The sequence below is a fragment of the Dendropsophus ebraccatus genome, chromosome 6, assembly GCF_027789765.1.
Source record: "Dendropsophus ebraccatus isolate aDenEbr1 chromosome 6, aDenEbr1.pat, whole genome shotgun sequence".
Classification (NCBI taxonomy): Eukaryota; Metazoa; Chordata; class Amphibia; order Anura; family Hylidae; genus Dendropsophus; species Dendropsophus ebraccatus.
Genome location: NC_091459.1, coordinates 8184673 through 8206976, shown reverse-complemented (window position 1 = coordinate 8206976; position 22304 = coordinate 8184673). Strand labels below are relative to the sequence as shown.

General features: G+C 42.1%; 1 protein-coding gene across 3 annotated transcripts in view; it reads left to right on the top strand.

The window, feature by feature from the left end:
- DIS3L2 (DIS3 like 3'-5' exoribonuclease 2) overlaps positions 1 to 22304 on the top strand; it is a 152022-nt gene that overhangs the window by 67562 nt on the left and 62156 nt on the right. For all 3 annotated transcript variants that reach the window (XM_069974450.1, XM_069974452.1, XM_069974451.1), the window contains one exon: positions 8382 to 8555. In XM_069974450.1, the coding sequence (XP_069830551.1) occupies positions 8382 to 8555 (174 nt within the window). The remainder of the gene's footprint in view (positions 1 to 8381; positions 8556 to 22304) is intronic.

The following is a 22304-nucleotide window of genomic DNA, read 5'->3' as shown; positions in this document are numbered from 1 at the left end:
TATAACATTAGAGAATCTGTGTAACCTGCATACGGTTGTGTTCGGACTGACCTATAGAATAATAGTGTCATGTCGCTGTTACCATATAGTGCATTACGTAGACACAGGGACCCCCCAAACGTTACCATATTGCATTCTTTCTTACGATTTCACCTATTTATATCTTCATAAATAATATATTTGGAATTCCATCATACATGTTATGGTAAAATGAATGACGCCATTACACAGTACAACTATTCCTGTAAAAAACAAGCACTTACATGGCTTGTAGATAGAAAACTGAGAGTGCTGGAGCTCTTAGAAGGGGAGGAGGGAAAAACGAAAGCACTAAGATCAAAATTTGCGCGGTCCACTGGGTCATTTTGGGCCTGGTCCTCAAAGGGTTAATCCTATAACAATACACTAATCCCTCAGTAGCTGGTAGAAGTACAGAAATAAAGATTTTAACATTAGCTTTAAGGACTAGAGATGAGCCCAACTTGTACATGCTCGAGGCCGATTGTTCTGCATTTTAATTACAGTGGCTGAAGAAGTTAGATGCGGCCCTTGGGAATCCTTGAAAACTTGAATACAGCTATAGGCCATGTTCACACAGTGTTTATTTTTAAACAAGAACGTCCGTTCTTGCCTTAAAATGTATTGCATTGAACCCTATGGGAACAATAAGCGACTTTTGGTACGGCCGCGTAAATTGACAAGTCAATCATTTCCAGTTGCGTGCAGAATGGCCATTCTGCTCTGTGGACACTATGGCCGTTATGGTGGCCGTACATTGCATAGAGTTCAACGGTTAACTGGATTGCTTGCACCACCCAAATGTGCCCGGGAAACAAGTAGAAATAAAATGATGTGAACATGGCTCTAGGCTGTATCCAATTTCGCAGCCACTGGTATTCAACGTTCAGATTTATGCATGCTTGAGATGTGCATATCCTGTCCCATGTGCTTTCCCTATGTGCATTATGAAAGGAAGTCTGGCCGAGAAGTAAAAAATCATTATGGGTGGGGGAAATAAGTCACCTGTCCCATTGCCCGCACAGAGTTGTTAGCCACTTTTGGATCCCACTGGCTGTCTTCTGAACTCCCCACCGGCTATGTGATGCGGCCTGTGCGTGGGTTTGGGGACCGATAAGCATATTGGCTTTTCAGTTCCACCCCTGGTGGATTTCTCCGTTAATACATATTTCCGTACTCCACCAAATATTGAACTTACACCTGAGACTGGTCATCTGGAGTCTGGAGCAGTCTCCCTTCATCCTGTTTGTTAGATTATTGCAACCTAACGAGAACTTTTGGTGCTGTTGCGACTTCATTTATCTGTGCAAAAAAAAATGTTTGCTCATGATGATTTTTTAAGGAAAAAAAATTATTATATATATTAAAAGTTATATAGATGTGTCTATACAATGTATTACCGTATCTGTACAGTTCTGTCACACTGGTAGCTGAGGAAGTGAAGAAAAATGGCCCCTGTGCCAATTCATTCTCCTGCTTCCGCTGCTCTCCCACCTTAGACAAGTATTCCATGCCTCTGTATACATGGTCTCCTGCTCCTTCTGCTCTCCCACCTTAGGGGACAAATCTTCCATGCCTCTGTATCACATTGTGTGTTTGCTGCGCACAGGCTGATGATGCAGACAGGGGGCAGGGCGTGATGTCATAGGAGGCATAGCTGGATTCCCCAATCCCCTAAATGACTCGCCATCTCTGACCGGCAAGAAGCAGCTGCTGCAAGGACTGTGGACTGTGATGAACAGCTGAGGGAAAGCATTGCATTCTGGAACCAGTACTGCATTGTGGGAACTGCTGAACCAGGAAGTAAACAAACACAATACAGAACCAAACCCACCAAAACAAATTGATTTTTTTTGTAGTTTCAAAACTGGGATAGATAAGTGATGCGTTACGCTTCTGCAGAAGTTTTTTTTTTTTTTTTTTTTAACCTCTACCTGGAGTTCCCCTTTAAGCATCACCTGCGTTTTGCACATGGAATACCCAGTGAAGGGACCTGTATTGCAGCCAAGTACATAGACTAGTTCAGGGGCTCTTTGTTCTGAGAACAAGGAGAAAATAAGTGTAACCCTGCACAATCGGCCAATTGGAAGGAAAAAAGCCTTGTGATCCTAAAGAAAGGCCGACCTGCTTGTCACAGCTGCACTGAGAATCTGAGAAGAGAGGAAAGAATAATAATTACCATGATGATTAGGAAAAGTAAGTGGATCCGACGCGCATGTAATTGCTGGGTTAAAGGTTGCTCAGAGGAAGCACCTTGGGTGCGGCTAATAAACCTTAGAAAACATCAGTAAAACCCAGAAAAAATCACGATTTGCTCAAATCACAAGAGGGATTCGTGGCTTCTCTACCGGCTGGTTCACTGGAAGTTTGAGGCGCTGAACAGGCATCATTGTGAATGAAGCACCATGAGCAAATTGTGCATACAAATGTAAATGTTCCTTTTTAGTGTTCAAAAATCAATATATATTTGTCAATGTCCCTTAAAAAAAAATAGTATTTTATGCAGATGTATGAAGAATTTGTTTGGTTGCAGTCTGGGTGTTCAGCCTCCTACTGATTATTATGTTGAAGGGGCGATCCGGCAAAAATCTTTCAAATAAACTGCTTCCACAAAATTATATAGACTTGTAATTTGCTTCTATTTAAAAATCTCAAGTTTTCCAGTACTTATTAGCTGCTGTATGTCCTGCAGGAAGTGGTGTATTCTTTCCAGTTGGACAGTGCTCTCTGCTGCCACCTCTGTCCAGATCAGGAACTGTCCAAATTGGTAGCAAATCCCCATAGAAACCCCCCCTGCTCTGGACAGTTCCTGGCATGGACAGAGGTGGCAGCAGAGAGCACTGTCAGACTGGGAGGAATACACCACTTTCTGCAGGACATACAGCAGCAGAGAAGTATGGGAAGACAAAGATTTTTATTTAGAAAAAGCAAATCTGTATAACTTTCTGCGACCAGTTGATTTGAAAAAAATTATATATTTTTGCCGGAGTACCCCTTAAGCTTTCCTCTCCCATCTCACTGCAGGGGATCAGCTGTATTGTCAGTTTATGGAGCACTACTGCAAGAAGATGGAAAAAGGCAGCGAGCAAAATGCTCAGTTGCACGCTTCTTCCAGCTGTATTGATGGGGGTCTAAACATAGAGCCCCCAATAAATTAAAAACTTTTGGTATATTTTTTTTCACATTGGCATGAACAACTTTTGTCAAACGAAAGTAAACATAAGAATATACAGTATATTACATTAGCCGTCCATGCGATATATTTGTTTGCACTTAAAAATCAGTTAATGCCACTTCTACAATCACTTTGGAATTGGTCCATTGAGTTCTTCTGTATCGGAAGCCTTTGGGAGCCTTTCTAATTTCTCGTTTTTAATATAGAAATTCGCTTTATTACCGTCTGTAGACTCGTTCTCATTTTGTAGTGATTCATCTTGTTGCCCTCACAAACACAATGTGGACGGCTGGGAGTCTTTAACGGCAACCAATCTCACGTTTTTACAAGTAGTAGTACTTCAACCGGGTAAAGAGGGAACTTTTATTGCTGTTACTTAAATGCTATTTCTGTAGAAGCAGGAGCTTGTAGATACGTAAATATGCTAAAACAGTATAAAAATGCAAGTGCAGAAATCCAAGTTTGTTTTTTTTTTTCACTTTTTTTCTGAAGGTTATTTCTATTCCATTTATCTTTTTCTCTATAAAAGAAACTAGCTGACTTGTGGCCCTCAGTTAAAGCCAAGCCTGCAATGCTATATTGTGGCTTATGTCATCCATTAAAAAGTTATACTTTTTTTTAAATGTATTTACTTTTATATAAATTTGGGTTCTCAATTCCAATCACAGTGAATTGTGTGTGAGGTCTTTTTTTAAAGGGGATATCTAGCACTACAAAACATGGCCACTTTCTCCCCGCTCGTCTCCAGTTCAGGTGTGGTTTGCAATTAATCTTGATTCACTTCAATGGAAGTGAGTTTGAACCCCCCCCCCCCCCCCCCCCCCCCCAAAAAAAATAAAATCTGGAGACAAGAGAAGGGGAAACGTCACAACCCAGGTCCTCACTACAGTCGCCTCCCTCCCCCCCCCGACTCTGCAGCAAGTAATTTGCCATGGCTGCCACTACTATGATCTCAGAAGTGGGGAGTTCTATTAGGAGACTCCCTCTTGTCACTGCCAGCAACAGATCGACCTTTACCAGGGTAACCCCTTTTAATATATTATCTCGCTGCTGAAAATGGGAAAAAAGCTTAGAAAAATCATAAAGATTGGCAAAATGCTGTTTGACAACTGCCTTAAAGCGTAACTGTCATTTCAGGGCCATTTTTTTTTTTAAAAACATTAAATATCAACAGTTCAAGCGATTTTAAATAACTCTGTAATAGGTTTTATAAACCAAAAGAGTTTCCTTCTGGACTGAAAAAGCAATCTCCCAGCCTCCCCCCCTCACATCAGAAGCAGCAGGATTTCTGTCTCCATTATGTGGCTATGGAGAGGGGAGGGGCTGTTAGGAGTGAGTGAGCACGGAGCAGTCCTGCACAGCACAACACCCTGCAATCTTCTCAGTAAGTTCATAGATAAGCACTGACCTTTCTGACCCCAGAATCCTGCCCTTTCTGACCCCAGAATCCTGCATTTTAGGTGCCCAGACAGTCTACAAACAGCTGACCTTCATGTCACCTCTTCCTGCTCCCTCATCTCCCCCAGCCCCTCCCCCCTCCATAAAGATAGAATGGAGAGAGCAGAACCCGTCTTCACTGGCTTCTCTGTAATGAAGACTTGTGGAGGCTGGGAGATTGCTTCTTGAGTACAGAAGGACGCTTTTTTGGCTGATAAAACCTATTACAGAGTTTCTTAAAATCGCTTATACTACTGATTTCTGCAATAAAAAAAAGACAGTTACGCTTTAAGGAAAAAAAAATACCCAGAGCTGAAAGCTCTGGGTCTTTTACAGGGTCCTGCAGTGTTGGGGTCCAATTAGATGAGCTAGAGTGGCACTCGTTTACTGAGCAATTAGACAGGCCGGCTATCAGGCAGCAAGGCCTGCACGGACATCTTTGGCAATGTCCAAGCAGCCCTTACCATTCATATAAAATAGAGTAATAACTCTCCTTACCACATTCTCTGGTGTCTGCAACTCTGCCTTTCCTGCACTGACAGGCCACTCAGACCATGGCCTGTCTCTGTGACTGGCTGAGCGTCCGGCGGCCTGTCAGTGCAGAGCTGCAGACACCAGGGAAGGGGTAAGGTGAGTTATTACTTTTATTTTTCTATACTACATTCAGCTGTTAGCCTAAAGAGACGATCATCGGCTGATCATTCTCTATTACACGAACCGATAATTAGCCAATTATCGCTCCATGTAATGGGGCCCTCAGGGTATGTTCCCACTATGAAAGAGTGCAGAGTTCATGCCGTGGACTCCGAATTCCTGTCCGTCCCATTGATTCAATAGGATTTCTTCCGATCATTCCGCCATCTTCTCAAAGAATTGATATGTCGCAGATGGCAGAGTGCACGTTAGGCATCCTAGTTTTTGTATTAACATTGATATTCTCTGAAAGGAAAAGAGAGCAAAAATCCTGCAGGGGTATGTAAACTTTTGATCACAAAAGTGTGTATATATGTAAAAAAAAAATTAAATATATATAATTTTTTTTTTTTTATTCTAAATACTGCAACAGAAAAATGTAGGCTTTATGCTATAGCTGACTGCCAGTGAAAGTATACATACTGTAACACCAGCTTGATATAATAAGAATAGAATATCTTCGATTGTATTTAGAAATGTCTGGTTCCAAGTTCTGACACTGAGGACAATTTTCTTTATAGGTTTAGAAGTTAAATATAAACCTCCAATTTCTTGAATTGTCCTTCAGCACAGACTCTCGCTCTTTCCATGAAACAGGACTTGGCTCGGTGTTTCCTTTTTCAGTCTTAATCCACTAACTCTATTAGATTCATAAGTTTATGGCAGGCGAGCTAATGGAGCTGAAATCCTTGAGGTGGCCGCTCTCAAAATAACCTGTTGGGGTATAATTTTGCTTGTCTAGTCTAGCATAAAGATTTGAGCCTAATTTGTTTAGCCATACGATACAGCAGATCATTCTAAACAAACTGGTATTTGTGGAACATATGACATATTGGTAGAAGTGTACTAGGGAAAAATCTTATATTTGATAGACCTGGGTGAGGCCATAGAGAACTAGATCATGACATACAGATCCCCTCTCACGCCTGTAATTTCCTTGACAAGCTTTTGTTTGGGCAGGAATGTTATGTTTTACTGCAAGAACGTTAAGAAGGGATGAAATCACATATCAGCCGTATCCTACAAGCCCATGACAAACTTTATGTAAACTGCTGACACGCTGTCCAGGTTTTTTTTTTTTTTTTCTTTTTGAAAACCTGAGACTTGACAAAGACATGAGATGAATAAGTCTCGACTAGTCCCATCAGCCTTATACACTTGTGCACTCCACTTGATCCCTCCTAGAATAACACTTTATGTTTATGTAACTCGTTTCAGCAACATATCTCTTTTCAATTACGCTCCTGAAATGTTCATCATCCATCCAGTGATGAAAGGGGAGAGTAAAAAGTGGTTACTATTCGTTTAAACTGGTACAATAGGATTAGCAATTTGTAAGTGCAAAACTGCACATTTGTAGCAGATTTCAGATCCCATGCAAAATGCACAAGTATTAAGGGGGTCTTCCAGTTTTATGGAATTGAAGTTTAATTACTGTATAATGATAAAGATGTTGCAATACAACTTGGATTTTAGTTTAAAGGGAATCTGTTACTAGGTTTTTGCTGCCTCAAATGTGGACAGCATAAACTAGTGATAGAAATGCTGAACCGATCGTTGTATTACTTCATTCTGTTCAGCCGTTCTCCTAATATGCAGGAGAATAGGATTCTTGCCACACCCCTCCCCGCCCTCCAGCTGCTCATTGACAGATGACTGCCATTCAGCAGTGGTGGGCGGAGTTTTCTGCCTCATGAATATCCAGGACTACTGGGCTCATGCACATAATGGAGAGGACTACTTATTGTCCATGTTATTCAGGAGGAGATCTCTGGATCAGCTGCACAGAACAATGTAAGTGATCCATCATTCTGTTCAGCTTCTGTCACTAGTTTATGCTACCCTGAGAACAGCAGAAACCTACTGACAGTCTTTTAAACGTTTGTTTCTGGTCTGACTGAAGATTGAAACGTACCCAAAAAAATTCAATGTTTTTCATTAAGCATGGATCTGACTGTGAAAAGTTTTCATGGTTGACGCAAAGAATCTGAGATCTCTTCTTGATACAACCATTGCATGCTTTATTTCCAGCTTGTATAAACATTAAAACATGTTGGATTGTTGCCTGTGATACGAATTGGTGTTTTTGGGAGATAGCTTATATAGCAAGGTCTAGGCTTTGGAACATAAAGACTAGAGAGGAGTGAACCGGGTTCGAGTCTATCCGAACCTGAACAATCTGCATTTGATTGGCAGTGGCTGCTGAACTTGGATAAAGCTTTAAGGTTGTCTGGAAAACATGGATACAGCCAATGACTATATCCATGTTTTCCACATAGCCTTAGGTTAGGTTCACACTGCGTTTTTGCAATTCGTTTTTTTTTTCATCCGTTTTTGCAAAAAAAAGGATGAAAAACTGATGAAAAAAAACTGATGCATTTGTGTGCATCCGTTTTTCCATTGACCTACATTGTAAAAAAAGATCAAAACGGATCAGTTTTTTTTTTTTTACAGACGCAAAAGTAGTTTTTGTGTCCGCTAAAAACGGATCCGTTTTGATCTGTTTTTTTTTTTTTTTTTTTTACAATGGAAGGCAATGGAAAAACTGATCAAAACAGATGCACACAAATGCATCTGTTTTTCATCCGTGTTTTTTTTTTTTTGCAAAAAACGGATGAAAAAAAACTGATTAAAAACAGTGTGAACCCAGCCTTAGGGCTGTATCCAACTTCAGCAGCCACCGCTTATCAAATGCAGAACGTTCGGGTTCACATGCTTGAGGTTTGCTCATCTCTAATGAAGACCTAATAAAGTGTGGGAAATTGTTAGATGTGACCCTTTTGGACAAGTTTTATATATTTGTGGTGTGCTCGGCAGCACTAAAGTACTTCTTTGGGGGAGGGGATGTGACCGATTTTTTTTTTTTTTTTTTTTTTTTTTTTTTTTTTTTCTTATAAGTTAGAGTATGGGAGTGTCTTGGCTGTCAACTTGCGGGAGGTAATGGCCACGTCTCTGGAGATGCTGGGGCAATGTGCTCCTCTTATGTATCTTATATGAAGGTCAGTGGTGGTCACCATTAATAGTTGTCTGTCCCTGTCTCCTCTTCCCTTGTTTTCAGGAAGTTGATGAAGAGTCTTGGCCAGGCCGGTGAGATTGAACCAGAGACCGAAGGAATATTAACCGAATATGGAGTAGATTTCTCAGAGTTCTCCAATAACGTGTTACGGTGTTTACCTCAGAATCTCCCATGGACGATTCCTCAAGAGGAGTTGAAAAAGAGAAGAGATTTGAGGTATCGGAATAATTATTTTAAGATTTTAGGAAGTCATTGTTTGTTGCTGTGTGTGTGTTTTTTTTAATGGATTCTTATTATTCCTGCTATTTAGTATTTTATTTTAAGGCTTTGTTCAGACGAGGTATAAACACAGCTTTTAAACGCTACCTGCGGCCGGAATTACTGATCATGTTAGTTACTTCTGGCCGTAGGTAGTGTTAAACAACGGCTTCAACAAGGAACTGACGTTTAAACAGCATTTGAACATAGCCTTGAGCGGGCTTTTTACTCTTCATGGTCAAGAAACTGGGCAGTCTACACCAGGGGTAGGGAACCTTCTGCCCTCCAGCTTTTGCAAAACTACAATTCCCATCATGCCTGGGCAGCCGAAGCTAAAGCTTCGGCTGCCCAGGCATGATGGGAATTGTAGTTTTGTAACAGCTGGAGGGCAGAAGGTTCCCCACCCCTGGTCTACAATATATGTTAAAGGGATTCTCCAGCACTACAAAAACATGGCCACTTTCTTCCAGGGACAGCCCGACTCTTGTCTCCAGATTGGGTGGGGTTTTGCTGCTCAGTTCCATTGATGTGAATGGAGCTTAATTGCAAACTGCACCTGAACTGGAGACCAGAGTGGTGTTGTCTCTAAAAGAAAGTGGCCATGTTTTTGTAGCACTGGATAACCCCTTTAAGGGAGAACTGACAGCACGGATATGCATATCGCCATGCTGCCAGTTCCTAGATGCTGATCATGAGAGAATTGCATGCATACCTTTTGCAATGCTCTGTTATCAGTAGTCTTTAGTGTTTAAAAAACAAAACAAAAAACCACTCCATTCTGTGCCGATTTGACAGAGGTGGGTCTGTGACACTGTCAGCACCCGCCCCACTCTCCTTTCACACTTGAATCCTCAGGCTGATGCCCCGTCTCCTCCAAAATGACTGACAGCAGGGGCCAGGCTGAAGGTACAGTGGTGGCCAGAGAGCAGGGATTGGCTCAGGCTGTGCGGGGTTAGTGCTGATAGTGTCACAGACCCACCTCTGTGACACTGTCAGCCTGGAATAAAGAAGTCTTTTTACCGAAGACGACGGATCACATAGCATTGCAAAAGGTACCTCCTGTGAATAACCTCTAAAAATGAACAGCATAGATGCCTATATCTGTGCTGCTAGTTTTTTTTTTTTTTTTAAATGTTGGTAAACTCTTAAAGTGATTACATTTGAAACACAATTTGAGTAGAGAATTTAGAAATTAAAAAAAATAATTCATGGCAAATAAAATAAACATGCATAAGGAAAGTTGGTCGGCACTTTCAAGAGTAAAAAAACTTTTTCTTTTATGGTAATACTTTAAAATTTACTAATGCACGATCTATAGAGAAATCTTTTTTGGATTTGTGACATGGATTTTTATAAAAAAAAAAAAAGTGAGTCCAAGAAGTATTTGATCCCTTGCTGATTTTCTTTGTTTGCCCACTAATAAAGACATGATCATTCTATACTTTTAATGGTAGATGTATTCTTACATGGAGAGACAGAATATAAAAAAAAAAAATCCAGAAAATAAATCTAAGGAATATATATTTGATTTGTATTTCATGGAGTGAAATAAGTATTTGATCCCTTAGTATTTATTAGCAGTTCTGGCTTTTACAGACCAGTTAGACACTCCCAATCAACTTGTTACCTGACCTGAAGCCGCCTGTTCTCACTAATCACTTGTGTGAAAAACAACTGTCCACAGAATCAGACAGATCACACAGATCACACAGATTTCAAGTCTCCAACATGGGTAAAACCAAAGAGCTGTCACAGGACCTCAGTCAGAATTGTTGACCTTCACAAAGCTGGAATGGGCTACAAAAAGATTAGTAAGGTGTTGGATGTGAAAGTAACAACTATTGGTGCAATTATCAGAAAGTTTAAAGAGTATAACATGACAATCAACAGACCTCGGCCCGGTGCTATAAAGAAGATTTCGCCTCGTGGGGTGGCAATGATGCTGAGAACAGTCAGAAATCGTCCTGCAACCACTCGGCAGGAGTTAGCAAATGACCTGAAGGCAGCTGGGACCACTGTTTGCAAGGAAACAATTGGCAACACTTTGCGCAACAATGGATTCACATCCTGCAGTAGGGCTGGGCGATATGGGCCAAAATCAATATCGCGATTAATCGCACATGTAGCCGCGGTAACGATAACTGAACGATAATTATGACATGCCCCTTTTTGCAAACCACACCCACTTGCTATGAAAAACTGTCAATATCAAAAAAGTAAAAAACTCACTGAGCATGACTATACAGGGGTGGCGGACAGGGGTGTATAACTATACAGGGGTGGCGGACAGGGGTGTATAACTATACAGGGGGCGGATAGGGGTGTATGACTATACGGGGGGGGGTGGACAGGGGTGTATGACTATACAGGCGGGGGGTGGACAGGGGTGTATGACTATACAGGAGGGATAGGGGTATATGACTATACAGGGGGGATAGGGGTGTATGACTATACATTGGGGGGGGGGGATGGGGGTGTATGACTATACAGGGGGGGATGGGGGTGTATGACTATACAGGGGGGGATGGGGGTGTATGACTATACAGGGGGGGTAGGGGTGTATGACTATACAGGGGGGACCGACAGGTGTGTATGACTATACAGGGGGGATAGGGGTGTATGACTATACAGGCGGGGTGGGCGGACAGGGGTGTATGACTATACAGGCGGGGTGGGCGGACAGGGGTGTATGACTATACAGGCGGGGTGGGCGGACAGGGGTGTATGACTATACAGGGGGGGTGGGCGGACAGGGGTGTATGACTATACAGGCGGGGTGGGCGGACAGGGGTGTATGACTATACAGGCGGGGTGGGCGGACAGGGGTGTATGACTATACAGGCGGGGTGGGCGGACAGGGGTGTATGACTATACAGGCGGGGTGGGCGGACAGGGGTGTATGACTATACAGGCGGGGTGGGCGGACAGGGGTGTATGACTATACAGGCGGGGTGGGCGGACAGGGGTGTATGACTATACAGGCGGGGTGGGCGGACAGGGGTGTATGACTATACAGGGGGCGGACAGGGGTGTATGACTATACAGGGGGCGGACAGGGGTGTATGACTATACAGGGGGGGGCAGAGAGGGGTGTATGACTATACAGGGGGGGGGGCGGAGAGGGGTGTATGACTATACAGGGGGGGGGGCGGAGAGGGGTGTATGACTATACAGGGGGGGGCGGAGAGGGGTGTATGACTATACAGGGGGGGGACAGGGGTGTATGACTATACAGGGGGGGGCAGAGAGGTGGGGGGCCTCGGACAGGACGGGACCAGTGGGGGGCATCGGACGGGACTGGACCGCTGGGGGTGGGGTGGTATCGGACAGGTGAGGAGCCTCAGACGGGACCGGACGGGTAAGGAGGGCGGGCGCTTGGACGGGACTTGCGGGGGGCGGGGCCTTCTTACACTGCTGCTCCTCCACCACCTCCCGCTCTGATATTAGCGCCCCTGCACATAATGTACAGCGCTAATGCCAGGCGGCGTGCGTGTGTGCGGGGGGCGCTCTCACTGGATGGGCGCAGTGAGGGGGCACTCTAACAGGGAGATAGAAAAGTAAAAATACCGCAGATACCGTCCTGGCTAAGTTGAGGTCGGTTAACCGACGCCAGTGACGGTATCGGTATTTTTGCGGTATACCGCCCAGCCCTATCCTGCAGTGCCTGAAAGGTACCCCTGCTGAAGAGAGCACATGTGGAGGCGTGCCTCAAGTATGCCAATGATCATTTGAAAGATGAACCAAGTTATTGGGAGAAGGTTTTGTGGTCGGATGAGACCAAAATTGAACTTTTTGGCCTCAACTCCACCCGCCATGTGTGGAGGAAGACAAATGCTGCCTATGACCCCAAGAACACTGTGCCCACCGTCAAGCATGGAGGTGGAAGCATAATGTTTTGGGGGTGTTTCTCTGCCAAGGGTACAGGGCTACTTCTCCGCATCACTGGGAAGATGGATGGAGCCATGTACCGCACAATCCTGAGGGACAACCTCCTCCCCTCTGCCAGGGTTCTGAAAATGGGCCGTGGTTGGGTCTTCCAACATGATAACGACCCTAAACATACAGCAAAGGCAACAAAGGATTGGCTCAAGAAAAATCACATTAAGGTCATGGAGTGGCCCAGCCAGTCGCCAAACCTCAATCCGATCGAAAATCTATGGAGGGAGCTGAAGGTCAGAGTTGCCAAGCGACAGCCCACCAACCTTCATGATTTAGAGAGAATCTGCAAAGAAGAGTGGGCCAAAATTCCCCCTGGTGTGTGTGCTAAACTTGTGGTTAACTACAACAAACCTCTCACCGCTGTGCTTGCAAACAAAGGCTTTGCCACTAAGTATTGAGTGTGTTTGGCAAGAGGGATCAAATACTTATTTTCCTCATTGAAATACAAATTAATTAAAATATATTCTTTAAAATTATATTCTGGATTTTTTTTCTTGATATTCTGTCTCTCCATATTAGAATATATCTACCATTAAAAGTGCTGAAGGATAGTGTCTTTATTAGAGGGCAAACAAAGAAAATCAGCAAGGGATCAAATACTTCTTGGACTCACTGTGTGTATATATGTGTGTGTGTAGGAAGATTATTTTTTTTTTAATTTAAATATTAAAAATGAAATTAGACAAAAGCTGGAAAGTTGCAGAATCGGGCACGTTCTGCTTTAATGAAAGTATTCTTGCGAGTTCACAAAAGGTGAACCTTTTAACTTTTTGATGATGATGATGATGATGAGGCTATCCTGTCTTTTTGAATGAACTGGAAAACATCGCTTCCTTGTTTTGGTTTTTTAGCTTGTTAAAATGTAGTCCTAAAGACTTGACAATATTGGGTTCAAGTGTTGACTTATTACTGGAAAAGTGTTTTTGTCAAGTTTAGTCATTCTTACAGATGAAGATTCTTGGCGAGTTCAGCAGGATTTCACAAATGAGGATATTGGTGGGGATTTAGAGATCAGAATGGAAAGTTAAAACAATTTGTACAAAACTTTGATTTCTGTAAAAGCAATTTTCATAGCAGCCCCGAGAACACAAAATACATCTCAAAATAATCCTCCTTTTCCTGCATTTACACGGTAACTATCTGTGCTGAATACCTTATCCTGAGAGAGAGGATGTTTTTCGGCTTTGATCGTGACCGGCCACTGTTTGCTGCTCTATTTATAGCGCCCCGAATCGATGTGTGTAATCTACTTCAATTGTTCCTTTTTTCCCCAATGTTTGTATTCCGAAGAAGACAAAGACCAAGTCGAGTGCTGAGCAGTTAATGAATATGAAGGAATTTACCAGAGTTCAGGAATATTTATAAAAATTAATATTTTATCCAGTTAAAGGGAATCTGTCAACTCGAAATGGCGCATGCAACTGCTGACTGTTATGCTACTTATAGAACAAACCCAACTGAGCAAAAGTCCTAGATAATAGTGGTGTACAACATGTTCATGTTTAGGAGGGGGATTAGGCCAATAAAGAACACTCAGTGTTTCCTAATCCACTGATCGCCATTTCTTTCTGTATATTGTACAGCTTTATTTCATTATTTGCATTCAGGCTCTACCTGTACACCTTTAATTCCTCCGTCAATCGGTTTCAGATAACGTAATCTTTGTATCTTTTGTCGAGAGGAATTAGGTTATGTGCACACTACGAGAATCACGCAGGTAATTTGCCGCACGCTCCGGCTTCACTCTTCTGTGGTTAGGCGGATTCCGTCGTCCGCCAAAAGAATTGACATGCCAGTTGTTTGGACAAACAGCAAAATCTGCCTGTACATAGAAAGGAGCCTATGGGACTTGTGGAACTTCACGCGGGAGCACAGGAAAGTGAGCAACTGAATACGTGGCAAGTTATCAGCGTGATCTCCGTGGTGCGTATAGCTGTAGGGTAGGTTCACACTACGAAACCAGAGTGCAGAATTTCCGACTGATCCTGTAGCTCGTACCTGTTCACGGCTGCGCGCCTTTCTGCAGCAAAGCTCTGACTCCAATTGGTTATTGCCATATTGGTGGGGGCGGACTGCTCAGACCCTGGCTAATCCCGAAACTGGTGTCTTTTAGATTAGGTCACCTATGAAACCATATGAGGGGTTTATTATTGACTCTATTTTGCTGTTAGGGGTTTGTCTGCATAATGTGCCAGTTGATCAGAATGGCCCTTCTAATCTTTTTCAATAGAGCTGTACATAAAGGAAGAAAACTTTTGTTAGCTGATGTTTTGCGCCTATATCCTCCACTCTTTATAATTTGATTTCTGTCTAAAATGAAGTTTGTTTTTTTTAAATGACTCTCTGGATAACCCCTAGCACTGATGCATCTGCTTACATCAGTAGCCTCTTGTTTTGAATCACTTGCATTCGGGAAATGAGTGTATTCTTTTAGCCCCTTGTACGTACAATTTCACATCTAACTATTCTAATGCTTTTGTACCCATACCTACTGGTAAAGAACATGTTAACTGTAGAATGATCAATAATTTAGTTTCATACCTTTTTTTTAAAGGGGTTCAGTCACTAGGTTTATTCTGCCTTAAATGAGGGCAGCATAAACTAGTGACAGAAATGCTGTACAGATGAACAGATTGGTTGGTTATCTATCCATGCTGTGTATAGGTAAACAGCTGCTGGTGGGTGGAGTTCTCTGCTCATGAATATCAAGGACTACTAGGCTCATGCACATATTGGAGAGGACTACTTATTGTCCATCTAAGGGTGTATGCACACTACGGAAATCATGCAAATAACTTGCTGCGGATTCCATCGCTCATCCCAATAATAATGTACAAAGAGTGAAATAAGAAATTGAAAGTCAGGATTTTTTTTTCTGATTCTAATCAGTAAAAAATGTAGATCATAGATGTCTAAATGGTATTCAGCTTTTGTTTTACTTGAAATCTTGTATTTGTCCATTTCTGTGTAACCTTTGTAAACCATTTCAGTGTTTTGAAGTTGTGCATTTAGCGGCAGCCGTGTGTGTGTGTGTGTGTGTGTGTGTGTGTGTGTGTGTAATAGAGTTTAAGTTTCTTACACTTAGATGCTGTGGAGGAAGCGGTGTCTCTTACCTCCATCCTCAGCGCCATTGTGGTGCAGTTAGTAGTTTGCTACATGGTTTGGTAAGACATTAGGAGCCCTGTCCGCCACCATAGCACAGAACCGCCCCCAGCCAGCCTTCCTTCACTAATTATAATCAATGGAGCTGTCTGGATTGGCGCTATGAGGGTGGGCAGTGCTCTTAAAGGGGTAGTGCACCAAAAAATGTTTTTCAAATCAACTGCTGCCATGAAGTGCCAGAGATTTGTAATTTACTTCTATTAAAAAATCTCAAGCCTTCCAGTACTCATCAGCTGCTGTATGCCCAGCGGGAAGTGGTATTATTTCCAGTCTGGAGAGCAGGAGAGGTTTTCTATGGGGATTTGCTCCTTCTCTGGACAGTTCCTGACATGGACAGAGGAGGCAACAGAGAGCACTGTCAGACAGGAAAGAAAACACTTCCTGCTGGACACACAGCAGCTGATAAGTGCTGGAAGGCTTGAGATTTTTTAATAGAAGTAAATTACAAATCTCTGGCACTTCATGGCAGCAGTTGATTTGAAAGAAATTTTTTTTTTTTTTTGGTGCACTACCCCGTTAACTGTCTTACTGGACCATGGAGCAAACTACTAACTGCACTTGAATGGCCCCAAGGATAAAAAGTATGACATAGCTTACTCCTCAGTGTCTCGGGTGAAGCAGGTTAGATTCATCTGTGTCTCCTTACGTTCATCGGCGCCATTCTAGTGCAGATAATAATTTACTCCATGTTCCAGTAAGACCATTAGGAGCACTGCCTGCATCCATAGAGCACCAATGTGGCCTGCTCCCTTGGCTATAATTGGAGAAGGGAAGGCCAGGACGGGGCGGTTCGGTGCTATGCGGGCTGGCAGTGCCCTTATTGTCTTATCGGGCCGTGAAGCAAACTACTTACTGCACCAGACGGGCACAAAGGATGGAGGTAACGGACATACCTTCATCCTCAGCGTCTCCTGTGCAATAGGGACATAAAGAGCAACAATCAGCAGATCAAACCTGCTTTTAACGCTAAAACAATGTTGTCTTTGGTCACTGTCTTTCATTGTCTGGAACAGGAGCCAAGAAAGTGTGGTGGTAGAGAGGATGATTGCTGATCAGACTGTGCTAAACAGAAAGGAAGAGAAGAAAATAGGTGTAAAAACACAAACCTTGGCATAGGACTAAAGCAGTGGAGCACCTTCTTGAGAACAGTGTTGGCCTAGGCGTAACCATTGCACAATAAAATTGGCTTAAAATAATGTAACTTTTTTTTTTTGTCTAACTTTTGTTTAGTCTTAAATTCCTAAATGTTAGTCACTATGATTTACATACTTTTTTTTTTTTTTTTTTTTTGAGCAACATAATTATGTGGCATGGTACTGTTGAAAATACCAACTTATTCCCCCCCCCCCTCCTTTTCCTTAAAGGAGTCCGGGGTTGGGGCATTATTTTCAAAAGAGCAGGGTAGGGTAGGAGGTGGCTTAACATAACATGCACCTATCTCCCTGGCTACAGTAGGTGGGACCCCCCTACGGCCACATGTCACGACCCGCGTCCCCACTCGGGCCAGGAAGGGACTGAGCGGGAGACAGCCAACCCCTGAACTGGAGTCTGGTAGGTAGGTGCCTGTTATGTTTAGAGATGATCGAACGGCGCTGGTGTTCAGGTTCGTATGAACTCGAACCATCTGTATTTGACTCCCGCAGTCTTCCTGTTCCATGGGGAAGGTGGAGACAGCCAGAGTCCCGCCTGGAAAACAGGGATTCAACCTATGGCCCAGGCTGTGTTGCTGTTTTCCAGGCGGTACTCGGGCTGTCTCCACCTTCCCCACAGAACGGGAAGACTGAGTAGTCAAATACCAATGGTTCGAGTTCCTACGAACCTGAACATCAGCGCTGTTCGATCATCGCAAGTTGTGTTAAGCCACTACCTCCTTTTGAGAAATAAAGTCTGACCCTGGGCTTCTCCTTTTTTAAATTGCCTATCAGTCTTAAATTCAAACAGTAATTCAGTATGTGAGACCTCTTCGAGATCCATTGCTCACACTTTGCTCAAAATTGGCGCTTAGACTTTTGCTTGCTTTACATTTTCCACTTGCTTGGCCTTTTCCTTGTTTTTTTTCTGGTTTTTTTTTTCAAATTTTTTTTTTTTTCCTTTCCCAACTTCTCTGCCAGTGAACAATTTTATTATTATAAACAGGACATTGTATTCACTTTTTAAGGAGAAATCTGAGGCAGGAGGTAAAATTACATTCTGCGCTTTTTCAGCTGCCAAAATAGAAAACAATGACCTAAAAATAGCAAGCGTAGGAGAACAAGGAAAGATGGCAAAGCCAGAGGTCCACTTTTTAAACGCTTTTGGCCCCAGGAGAAGGGTCATACTTAAGATTTGGGCTGCACTCTCCAAGAAGAGGAAATTACGAAGTCTTATGCTAATAAACCCGGGGATATTCACTTGTAGACTTTTGGAACACCCCACTGGGTATTACTTTTCTGAACTGTATGGACAGGTGGCTTGTTCACACCAATTTCAGGTTTTTGCTATTCTGGTAAAAAAAAAAAAAAGGGTAGACCTACCAGGTAGTTATTTGCAACTATAAATTACAAAGATTATATCTTCTAGATTATCTGATACTGCTGTATTTTATGCTATATGATCCACATTGTGTAGAGCAATGTCACACGATCGGTCTCCTTCGTGCTGTGCATTGAGCTTTGGGAGGCAGACGAAAGATTACTCGTATTCTAACAACAACTTTGATTTTAGTTTAAAAGGAATCTGTCACTAGTTTTATTCCGCTTTAAATGAGGGCAGCATATACTAGTGACAGAAATGCAGAACAGATCGGTGTATTACTTACAACATTCTGTTCAGCTGTTCTCCTAATATGCGGGAGGATAGGATTATTGCCACACCCCTCTCCCCGCCCTCCAGCTGCTGATTGTCAATTACTTTCTATACACAACATGGATAGGTAACTGCCAATCAGCAGCTGGTGGGCGGAGTTTTCTGCTTCTCATGAATATCTAGGACTGCTGGGCTCATGCACATAATGGAGAGGACTACTTATTGTCCATGTTATTCAGGGGGAGATCTCTGGATCAGCTGCACAGGACAATGTAAGTCATACATCATTCTCTTCAGCTTCTCTGTCACTATAGTTTTATGCTACACTGAGATAGGACACCATACTGATAGTCAGTCTTTTTAATGTTTGTGAGGTCTTCACTGTTTAGTAATTTCATGGTCACAGTTCTTAAATTGCAGGTTTCTCTGCAGCATAGTCGTTTTCTCAGTCTGCTTCTAGCTTTCTGCAGCTCTCAGCAGAGTTACTTAGCAGATTATAAAGGCTTGGATGCGGCTGTGACCATCAGGATAAATGTACCCTGTTATTCTCATCAGTTTCTCTAGTCCATTGTAGTTTCCACCTAACAAGACCTGACGTTTCCGAGCTCTTGGACTTGGTTTGTATACAGCCTTGAATTGTTTCCACTCAGTTTCCATGTCATCAAAGTTCACAGAAATGGTTCTCGACGGACTTGTAAGTGATTTTTACCGCTCTCCTTATGGTGGCTTTAGCTTGCCCCAAAGATGCAAAGCAACTGTATTAGAATTTTTTTTATTTTTAATTGTATTTTTAAGACCTTTTTGTTAACATTTTAAGGGCAAAATTTTCTGTTCGGACCAGCCTTCTGATTTACTAGGGAGGTAGAAAAGTTAAAGGGGCACTCCAGAGAAAATCTTTAACTCTCCTAGTTTCAGAAGGTTATCGTGTAGATTTGTCATATATAGATAGCTGCTGTCATATCTGCAAAAGAATGAGAAGTGAAACTATTAATGGGACCAGGGAGGCGAAATTTAAAGGGGTTATCCAGCACTACACAAATGTACACTTTCTTCCAGAGTCTGACGTCCTCTCCAGTTTGGGTTGGGTTATGTAGCTCCTTTCCATTGCAGTGAATGGAGCTTAATTGCAAACCACATTTGACCTGGAGACAAGAACGGTGCTGTCTCTGGCAGAATGCGGTTTTTGTAGCACTGAATGACCCCTTTTAAAAATAACCCACCAGCAAGGATGCAGGTAGTAAGTACTACAAGTCTGCATATTCTTATTTTTTTTTTAACGTAGTGACATGTACGCTTTAAACGTAACCAATATCTTATGCTCACCTCTCCACACTGACCGCTGACTGCAGCCACTGGCACTTTTGCAGACTGACGCTAAGGGCCCTATTAATTGGGACAATTATCGTGTGAATTATCGTTATCGCTAGATATTTAAACAATAGTATTGTATAAACACAGGCAGTGAGCAATAAGAAACTGTAATTTGTTTGGTGCGGACTCCAAAATCATTGTAATTCCACTTTTGTTCACAAATTGTTCACTAATTGTTCAGTGTAATAGTGCGTTTACACGGACAGATTTATCTGACAGATCTTTGAAGCCCAAACCAGGAACAGACTATAAACAGGGATCAGGTCATAAAGGAAAGACTGGGATCTACCCTCTTTACAAATCCATTCCTGGCTTTGGCTTCCAAATCTGTGAGATAAATCTGTCTGTGTAAACGCATCCTTATTCCACATTGTTCCTTCATTTGCTGGGATCAGCTGGAGTAAACGATTGTAGTAATGATCGACTTTCATTCTGTGTAATATGGTGAACAATTTCATGTTGACGGTAAAACTTTTGCGAGTGTTTATCGTTAAGCGTTAAAAATGGCTTTGCCTAATAGGACCCTCATCCAATCACTGTCCGTAGCAGTGTTCAGTGACCGTAGCAATGTATAAAAAAAAAAGTGCCAGATCACCCCTCTAATGCTACAGCTTAGATAGTCAGGGCTACAATTTAGCACAGGTTTACATTGTGTGGAATGTGTTTGTGACTAAAGACGTTAAAACTTTCTAACTATGATCTTGAGCTTTTGCGATGACAACATACGGTACTTTTAGGGGTTTTGTATGTTTCGAAAGATCAAAAAAATTCTGTTTAATGTTAACTCCTCTTGACAGCCGATCTGTGAGCAAGCGGTTGGAGTAGATTGTACAGGCTTCCAAATGGACCTTCTTTTGGAATGGTTTATTATTGTAGTGGAGTAATACATTAGTAAGGACACTGTCAGTTTCCTCACCTGGAGCAGAACCAGCCATTGAATTTAAGGCGGGATTGTTCACTAAAAAATAAACACACGCATGGAGTTCAGCAGAGCAGTCACGCTACTTGAGACTTAAATTTTTGAAATGATCAGGCTGTTTCAGTTTTAATTTCCATGTATGAATTTGGTGGCTAAATCCATCAGCAGTGTATTGGGCTGCCATATTCGCCCCATTCCTTTGATGGGTGGGTGTTCTGCATAAGGTACGATAAATTTAAACATTCAAATATCTTTGATATGAAAGCTGAGCTGAAACTTAATAAGTGTAATAAAAGTGTATTATCTGCCCTTCCAGTTATTGCTTTTTCCATAGGTTTCTTTTATAAAACTCTTAATACCCCATATGAAGACTTACCCCTTTTGAGACTCTTTTCAGGGTGACACCGTTTCATCATACAACTGGAGCACTTGCCAATTTTTTTTTTTTTTAATCTTAACTCTCTAAAGTTCACTTTAGACTTTCTGCTTATTGCTCATTTTATTGTGAATGAGCCACGTTTTATATTGTATATGCTAATACTTGATGACCTTGCTCTTTGTTTAAGCTTTGGGCTTCTTGCTCAGTCTTCTATTTCATTGTCTACCCAATGTATATGTAATTGTTGTAATAAGCTTATTGAACCATAAAATATATTACAAGAGAAAGAGGAGTGGTGGCACCTCACACCTATGGCTGACACTAATGCCTCTCGGCTACATTAAAAAACACCAGAATGTTGGTATATGATTTGATCAAACCATATTGCCTCATGTACCGCATCAGAACAGCATACGTAATATGGAGATCTGGATCCAGTAAGCTATGCAATTGATCTCAGTCATATAATGGGAGATATACAAGAGAAAAAGTTTAGCAGATCTCCCCCACCCTGGAGCACATGTGCGCTATTCCGTGAGTGGAGGATACTGTATTGAAGTAATGTTGATGGGTTCTAGTTACAAACTATATACCTATACAAAGACAACTGAACCTCCTTAAATTGTAAACATACAAAAAATCTTTATTTCATGAAATGCACATACAATGAAAAAAAATTAAAAAACAGTGAACTGCGACTGAGGAAATATTAAACACAAAAAAAACATACAAGCGAGGGGTGCTGCTGTCAGGCAGGATAGAGGTAATAAGGGGTAAAGACTACAGATCAATGGTAAAATACCATAAAAGAAACCCTAAAAAAGCTCTATCACAACACCAGCAGTTATAAGTAAGTACACATATAAAATGCTATACTTTACCCAAGTGGATGCCCACTCTGCCATGCTGCATCACAAGATACTTTTTTTTTTTTTTTTTTTTTAAATCTGTAGAAATGGTCAAGGTTTTTATTTTAGTTGGCAGTCTGTAAGGGTATCGTTGGTGTTATGTAATCGATATGAGCAGAATATAAGCAGTGCAATGCTCCCAAGAATAGTTGTTGAGCAGAAACCTATTCTCCAATTTAGTATAATTAGAATAATTAAAAGGGGAACTATCAGCAGGTTAGACAAATCTACCTTCTGATAGCCCC